Genomic DNA, 8777 nt, shown 5'->3' on the forward strand with positions numbered 1-8777 from the left:
AAGTGTAAGAGACTGCTTGCTTGGTGACCCGTGTCGCAATTAATGTCTCTGCTTGCCGTTTGGTTTTTCAATGTTGCTGAGTGGTTATTACTTACATTACCCACGATGCTTAGTGGGCTTGCAATAATATTTTGCTGTTTTAGAAATGTCGTTTCGTTTTTTTCATATTCTTCCTCCAAATTGAAAGCAGCATGACTTCCAAAGGTTAATTCTTTTTTCCTTAGTTTTTGTCTCTGTTTTCATGTTTGTAAATGGCGAGAGAGAAAGAAAAGCAAAAAGTGGTTGAAGAGAAAAAGGATAACTCGTACCACTTGGTGCACGATGATGTGAGGACTCGTTCCTCTTCGTACGTTGATGCCGAGTCAGTGCGTGAACTTAGGAGTTTGAAGGTAGTGAAGGAGGGTTCGGGAATAGTGGTTGAGCTTCTTCATTGTTCTGGCGAGGATAGGGTTTACGAAAGGAGGAGGGATTGGTAGTACTTTTATTTTTATACCCCTTGTCTTACTGAACTTCGTGTTACCTTTTCCTTTTCTACATTTGAATGTGATGTTCTAACTCAATTAAATTGTGCGCCTTCACAATTACATCCTGATGCATGGGCGTTTCTTCGTGCTTTCCAGTGTCTGATGGATTTCCTTTCTTTTCCTTGTTCTCTGGCTGTGTTTTTCTCTTTATTCCAATCGAAGGGGTTCGGAAGGGGTAGTGGGTTTGTTTAAGTAGTTTTACCGGGCGTTCCCTTTTCTTGTTGTACGAATCCTCTTTTAAAAATTTCAAGTCAATGTTTGTTAAAGTGCGGTCGATGGAGTTTGAGTATCCCTTTTATTTAGATGACGAGCTTGTAGAGAAATTTTCTTTATATTGGTGTTCAGAGCCACTCCAGATTCTTGAGGTGACTGAGCGTAGTGAGGAAGAAGATTGGTTATTGGAGTTTTTGATAGAAAGTTTTGCTGGTGGGGAGTGTTTGTCGATTAGTAAGGTACTTGGTTTTTATGATTCTGGTGATAGTGTGGGTTTGAAGACTTATATAGTTAATGTTTGGCTGTTGTATTTTTCTTCTTCATTTGTTTACTTTATCTGACTTTTTGCTCTGTATAGGTGGGCGAGTTCCTCTTCTTGATCCTTCTCAGTTCCAGTCCTTCTTGAAAAGGAAAAAGGATAGGGATGCATATGGCTCAGGGATTCCGAAGGAGGGTGGTGGAGAGGCTACTCAATCCACTGCTCAGCCCGCGTCTTCGTATAAAAGGATGAGAGATGACACCGAGCAATCTTTGGAGGTTATTTCTGAAGGGGACAGGGATGCTGCTGGTAGTAGCAGATCTGTGTTTGATCGACAGAAAAGGCTTCACGGTTTCATCCATGGTACCAGTCCTCATTCTTTGTGGAGCGATCAATTCCCTATTGCCGAGTTTTCAGATAGGGTTTCTCAATACGCAGGTGATATGCTCATGACCCGTCATGTTGGCATGGAAAGTTTGGGGAAATTTGTCCATGTCGATTTGTACACATGTTTATGGTTATTTTCTTTCTTGCTGTTTATTCATGTTTTGTTTTGTATTGCTGTTGTAGATCGTTGCATCACGATTGATGTGTGTTGGTCATACTACTGAGCTGGTCGGGGCTGAGCAACAGGTTACCATGGGACGGGTCACTGAGTTGGAGAGGGTGTTGAAGGATAAGGATGCTAAAGTGGAGAAGTCATTAAAGGAGAAAGACGATGTGATCGTGGATGTCACGGCGAAGATGAAGTCATCTGAAGATGAGGTTGCTCGTCTTAGAGATCAGATTTGATTTCTTTAAGCAGATATAAAAGATAGTGATCTGGCTAAGGGACAGCTGATTTCCAGAGTTCATGAGTTGGAAGAGGTAGGGATGGAGATATTTTCCTCCAGGTTTGATCGAGCTGTTAGTCAAGTTGCTGTCTTGGTTCCTGAATTTGATTGTGCTCGATTGGATGTGACAAAAATAGTCATTGATGGGAAGCTTGTTGTGGATGGGACGGTGGAAGATCATGATCAGAATGTCCCGTCTTCTTGATTTATGTTTTTTATGTCTGTTTGTATGTGTTTGGTTGTTCTTTTGGTGAACTATGGTAATATTTGGTTTGTGCTGACAGAGTTGTGATCAATTTAACTTTAAATATTTTGATGATATATACATGTATGACTTGTTTGGTTTAATGTTCTTTGTTTTTGCAAGTAGCATAGGAAAAGTAGAAACATATCGGCTTTTCGTAATTTATTGTTTGTATTTGATAATTTGGCAATTTGGGCGTCCGGCCTCATTAAAACCCTCCTTAGGTAAAACCCTTACATGGGAAAAAACCTCTAAGAGGGAATAAAAGTACCTTCATCTGCGAATTTGTACAAGTTATAATCTATAGAGTTTCAATGAAGATACATTCCAGTTTCCTGATAATGGTTCACCCTGTAGCGTTTGGAGTTGGTAAGCTCCCATTCCAAGCACTTTTGCTACCAGGAATGGTCCTTCCTAATTTGCAGTGAGCTTGCAGTGCGAAGGGGGTCGTCTTGCTTCCTCTGTTCTTCTGAGAACTAATTCGCCTTCGTTGAATGTTCTTGGCACAACCCTTTGATTGTGTCTTCTTTCAACTAGTTGTTTCATTGCTCTTTATTTGATAGCGGCGATGTCCCTGTCCTCCTCGGCGAGATCAAGTTCGGCTTTCCGTGTGTTAATATTGTGTTGTTGGTCATATAGCTTGGTTCTTAATGTTGGGATTCCGACTTCAATCGGAATCAGTGCTTCTGTTCCGTAGACTAGCTTGAATGGTGTCTCGTCTGTGGTGGATTGTATTGTCGTGTTATAGCTCCATAGAATTTATGGGATCAATTCTGCCAATTCACCTCACGCATCACTGAGCTTTTTTCTCATTGTCAGCAATATTACTCTGTTAGTAGCTTCGGCTTGCCCATTTATATGTGGGTGTTCGACCGAGCTAAAAAGGTGTTGCATGTTAAAATTTCTCAAAAATGATGCAAGTTTGTCATCTGTAAATTGTCTACCGTTATCCGATGTTATTTTCTTTGGTATTACAAACCGGCATATAATATTTTTCCATATGAAAGATCGTACCTTCTCAGCCGTTATTCTTGCTAGCGATTGTGCTTCTATCCATTTTGAGAAATAATCTATGGAAACTAGGAGAAATTTTACCTGATCCGATGCTGTTGGGAATGGGCCAATGATATCGAGCCCCATCTGTGGAAGGGCCAGCTTACCTCCATACTGTGCATTACCTCGGCGGGCTTCATGGAGACGGTGGCATGCTTTTGGCAGTTGTCGTAGGTTTTGACCTTTGTTATGCAGTCCTTCTTCACGGTCGGCCAATAATATCCTGTTCGGATAATCTTTGTTGCCAAAGCTCGTCCTCCTATGTGGTTTCTGCATACGCCCTCGTGGACCTCATTCATTACTTCATTTGCTTCATTTTTGTCGAGGCATTTCAGTAATAGGTGTGAGAAACCATGCCTGTACAATTCTCCTGCTATGTTTGTGTAGAGACTTGCTTTTCGTTTGAAGTATTGAGGGTTAGGCTTGTTTCTGGGTATGACTTTTGTATTAATGTATTCGAGGAAAGGTGTTCTCCAGTCGTGGAGATGGTTAATGCTCGTTATGGATAATAATTCGATGCTCGATTTCTCTAGTGTAAGTTGTGATAATGTCGATGATTGTGTACCTGCCCTAGTTGCGGCAAGTTTAGATAATATGTCTGCTCTAATGTTCTTCTCTCTATGCACATGTAATATGATGAATTTATCAAATTTTGAAATGAGATCCTTTGCTACGAGCCAATATCGCTCTAACAAAGGATCTTTTACCTGGAATTCTCCTCTGATTTGTTGAACCACCAAGAGAGAATCACAATGTACTATTAGGCTCTATACTTGGAGGCTGAGGGCAAGCTTAAGTCCTGCTATGACCGCCTTGTATTCGGCCTGATTGTTGCTTGCCGAGAAATGAAATTGTAGGGATTGCTTGGCCATCACTTTGTCTCCCTCCTTTAGTACTATCCCGGCTTCGCTTCCTTCTTGGTTTGATGTTCTATCTACGTGTAACTCCCAAGTCTGGTCGTAGTGGTGCTCGTTAAGTGTTAGCTTGAAAATGAAGTCTGCTAGAATTTGTGACTTCGAAGCCGGCCTTGATTGGAACTGGATATCGAACTCAGAAAGTTTGATAGACCACTTGGTCAACCATCCTGCCAGTTCTGGTTTTGTTAATATTTGCCTTAATGGTTGATTCGTCCTTACAATTATTGTGTGGCTCTGGAAGTAGTGTCTGAGTCTTCTCGCCGTTGTCACTAGTGTTAAGACTAGCTGTTCTATTCTTGGATATCTTTGTTCTGTTGGTTGCATGACTCTGATGATGAAGTATATTGGATTTTGTGTTTTTCCTGTCTCAGTGACGAGAACCGAGCTTATAGAATAATTAGAGACAGATAAATATAAGTATAAAGGTTTACTGACTTCCGGGCTTCGTAACATTGGTGGCGATGATAGGATGATTTTGAGTTTGGCGAATGCTGTCTCGCATTCCTTTGTCTACTCAAATTTTTTATTCTTTGATATTGTCTAGAAAAAGTGGTATGATCGGTGATGAGCGGATAATTTGTACGCTTTTTGGCATTGTTTTTAGTATGTTTTTAGTATGATCTAGTTAGTTTTTAGTATATTTTTATTAGTTTTTAGTTAAAATTCACTTTTCTGGGATTTACTATGAGTTTGTGTGTTTTTCTGTGATTTCAGGTATTTTCTGGCTGAAATTGAGGGACCTGAGCAAAAATCTGATTCAGAGACTAAAAAGGACTGCAGATGCTGTTGGATTCTGACCTCCCTGCACTCGAAGTGGATTTTCTGGAGCTACAGAAGCCCAATTGGCGCGCTCTCAACGGCGTTGGAAAGTAGACATCCTGGGCTTTTCAGCAATATATGATAGTCCATACTTTTCCCAAGATTTGATGGCCCAAACCGGCGTTCAAAGTCACCCTCAAGATTTCCAGCGTTAAACGCCGGAACTGGCACCCAAATGGGAGTTAAACGCCCAAACTGGCACTAAAGCTGGCGTTTAACTCCAAGAAGAGTCTCTACACGAAAATGCTTCATTGCTCAGCCCAAGCACACACCAAGTGGGCCCGGAAGTGGATTTTTATGTCATTTACTCATTTCTGTAAACCTTAGGCTACTAGTTCTCTATAAGTAGGACCTTTTACTATTGTATTTGGAGACTTTGGTAGCTATCTTCATTTTTATGCTATCTTAGATCATTGGGAGGCTGGCCATTCGGCCATGCCTAGACCTTGTTCTTATGTATTTTCAACGGTGGAGTTTCTACACACCATAGATTAAGGTGTGGAGCTCTGCTGTACCTCGAGTATTAATGCAATTACTATTGTTCTTCCATTCAATTCCGCTTGTTCTTGTTCTAAGATATCACTTGTTCTTCAACTTGATGAATGTGATGATCCGTGACACTCATCATCATTCTCACCTATGAACGTGTGACTGACAACCACCTCCGTTCTACCTTCGATTGGGTGAATATCTCTTGGATTCCTGATTGCACGATGCATGGTTGATCGCCTGACAACCGAGTGCTCGTCTGACAAACGAGCCAACCATTCCGTGAGATCAGAGTCTTCGTGGTATAGGCTAGAACTGATGGCGGCATTCAAGAGAATCCGGAAGGTCTAACCTTGTCTGTGGTATTCTGAGTAGGATTCAAGGATTGAATGACTGTGACGTGCTTCAAACTCCTAGCAGGCGGGGCGTTAGTGACAGACGCAAAAGAATCGATGGATTCTATTCCGGCCTGACCAAGAACCGACAGCTGATTACCCCATGCTGTGACAGAGCATAGGCAAACGTTTTCACTGAGAGGATGGGAGGTAGCCATTGACAACGGTGAAACCCTACATAAGCTTGCCATGGAAAGGAGTAAGAAGGATTGGATGAAGACAGTAGGAAAGCAGAGAGACGGAAGGGAAGGCATCTTCATGCGCTTATCTGAAGTTCCTACCAATGAATTACATAAGTATCTCTATCTTTACCTTTGTGTTATTTTCGTTCATCACCATATCCATTTGAGTTTGCCTGACTAAGATTTACAAGATGACCATAGCTTGCTTCATACTAACAATCTCCGTGGGATCGACCCTTACTCGCGTAAGGTTTATTACTTGGACGACCCAGTGCACTTGCTGGTTAGTTGTGCGAAGTTGTGTAATGCCATGGTACTGAGCTACCAAGTTTTTGGGGTTCATGACCGGGGATTATGAGAGTTGTGAAAAGTATTGTTCACAATTTCGCGCACCAATCGGCTTGACACTGCTGGCAAAAATCGTGACAGGGCGGCTACTCTTCCTGCTAGTTGTTGTACCTCCTTTATTGTTTTCGGATATGCCATGTTAAGTATTGTGTCACATTTTTTAGGGTTTGCTTCGATTCCCCGTGAAGTTAGCATAAATTTGAGGAATTTGCCTCCTTGTACACCAAAGGCACATTTCTCTGGATTGAGTCTCATGTTGTATGCTCGGACCTGAATGATTATTTCCCTGAGATCTTCACAGTGGGATCTCTCTGGTGTGGTCTTGGCGACCATATTGTCCATATAGATTTTCATGTTCCGACCTATCTGTTTGTGGAATACTTTGTCCATTAGTCGCTGGTATGTTGCACCTGCATTCTTTAGACCAAATGGCATTACTCTATAACAAAAATTTCCATGTTCAGTTATAAAGGCTGTTTTGCTTTGATCTTCTGGATGCATAAGGATCTGGTTGTAACCATAATATGCATCCATAAAGCTTAAGCTTTTGAAACATGATGCATTATCTATGAGCTTGTCAATAAATGGTAGAGGGTGGCATCTTTTGGACATGCCTTGTTGAGGTTTGTAAAGTCGACGCACATGCGCCATTTACCTGAATTTTTTCTTACCATTACCACGTTCGAGAGCCACGTGGTGAAGCGGGTTTCTTTGATGAAGTCAGCGTTAAGTAACTTCTTAGTTTCTTCTAGAGCTGCCTTTGCTTTCTCGACTCCGAGGTTTCTTTTCCTTTGTGCTATAGGTCAGATCGTCCTGTCGATGGCGAGCTTGTGGTAAATGACGTTTGGATCTATGCCTGGCATATCTGCAGGAGTCCAGGCAAATAAGTCGGCATTATCCTGTAGTACCTTGGTGCACGAAATTGCAATCACACCTTTGCAACTCCGCACAACTAACCAGCAAGTGCACTGGGTCATCCAAGTAATACCTTGCGTGAGCAAGGGTCGATCCCACGGAGATTGTCGGCTTGAAGCAAGCTATGGTTATCTTGTAGATCTTAGTCAGGATATCAGAAATTATCAGGATTGATTGTGAAAAGCAAAAGAACATGAAATGGTTACTTGTTTTGCAGTAATGGGGAATAGGTTGAGGTTTTAGAGATGCTCTGTCCTCTGAATCTCTGCTTTTCTACTGTCTTCTTCATCAAACACGCACAGTTCCTTCCATGGCAAGCTGTATGTAGGGTTTCACTGTTGTCAATGGCTACCTCCCATCCTCTCAGTGAAAATGTTCCTATGCTCTGTCACAGCATGGCTAATCATCTGTCGGTTCTCGGTCAGGCCGGAATAGAATCCAGTGATTCTTTTGCGTCTGTCACTAACGCCCCGCCTGCTAGGAGTTTGAAGCACGTCACAGTCATCCAGTCATTGAATCCTACTCAGAATACCACAGACAAGGTTTAGACCTTCCGGATTCTCTTGAATGCCGCCATCAGTTCTAGCTTATACCACGAAGATTCCGATTAAAGAATCCAAGAGATAACTACTTAATCTAAGGTAGAACGGAGGTGGTTGTCAGGCACGCGTTCATAGTTGAGAATGATGATGATTGTCACGGGTCATCACATTCATCCGGGTTAAGAACAAGTATTATCTTAGAATGGAAGCAAGCATGATTGAATGAGAAACAGTAGTAATTGCATTAATCCATCAAGACACAGCAGAGCTCCTCACCCCCAACCATGGGGTTTAGATACTCATGCCGTGGAAGATACACAAAGAAAACGTGTAAAGTGTCATGAGGTACAGATACAATGTCAAAAGATCCTATTAATAGTAAACTAGTAACCTAGGGTATACAGAAATGAGTAAATGACGTAAAAATCCACTTCTGGGTCCACTTGGTGTGTGCTTGGGTTGAGCTTTGAAGCATTTTCGTGTAGAGACCTTTTCTGGAGTTAAACGCCAGCTTTTATGCCAGTTTGGGCGTTTAACTCCAAGTTTTATGCCAGTTCCGGCGTTTAACGCTGGAATTTCTGAGGCTGATTTGCCACGCCGGTTTGGACCATCAAATCTTGGGCAAAGTATGGACTATCATATATTGCTGGAAAGCCCAGGATGTCTACTTTCCAAAGCCGTTGAGAGCGCGCCAATTGGGCTTCTGTAACTCCAGAAAATCCACTTCGAGTGCAGGGAGGTCAGAATCCAACAGCATCTGCAGTCCTTTTTGGTCTCGGAATCAGATTTTTGCTCAGGACCCTCAATTTCAGCCAGAAAATACCTGAAATCACAGAAAAACACACAAACTCATAGTAAAGTCCAAAAAAGTGAATTTTAACTAAAAACTAATAAAAATATACTAAAAACTAACTAAATCATACTAAAAACATACTAAAAACAATGCCAAAAAGCGTATAAATTATCCGCTCATCACAACACCAAACTTAAATTGTTGCTTGTCCCCAAGCAACTGAAAATCAAAATAGGATAAAAAGAAGAGAA

At 41.7% G+C, this 8777-nt stretch overlaps 1 protein-coding gene across 1 annotated transcript; it reads right to left on the minus strand.

Moving 5' to 3' along the window:
* Positions 1 to 3164: 3164 nt before the first annotated feature.
* Positions 3165 to 6927, minus strand: LOC140175037 (uncharacterized). The gene is made up of 3 exons (XM_072201935.1): positions 6322 to 6927; positions 3991 to 4163; positions 3165 to 3846 (listed from the first exon to the last, which is right to left on the minus strand). Exons 1-3 carry the CDS (start codon positions 6925 to 6927, stop codon positions 3165 to 3167), a joined length of 1461 nt encoding a protein of 486 aa, XP_072058036.1.
* Between the last annotated feature and the right edge of the window lie 1850 nt (positions 6928 to 8777).

This window comes from Arachis hypogaea, chromosome 9 (genome assembly GCF_003086295.3).
Source record: "Arachis hypogaea cultivar Tifrunner chromosome 9, arahy.Tifrunner.gnm2.J5K5, whole genome shotgun sequence".
NCBI lineage: Eukaryota > Viridiplantae > Streptophyta > Magnoliopsida > Fabales > Fabaceae > Arachis > Arachis hypogaea.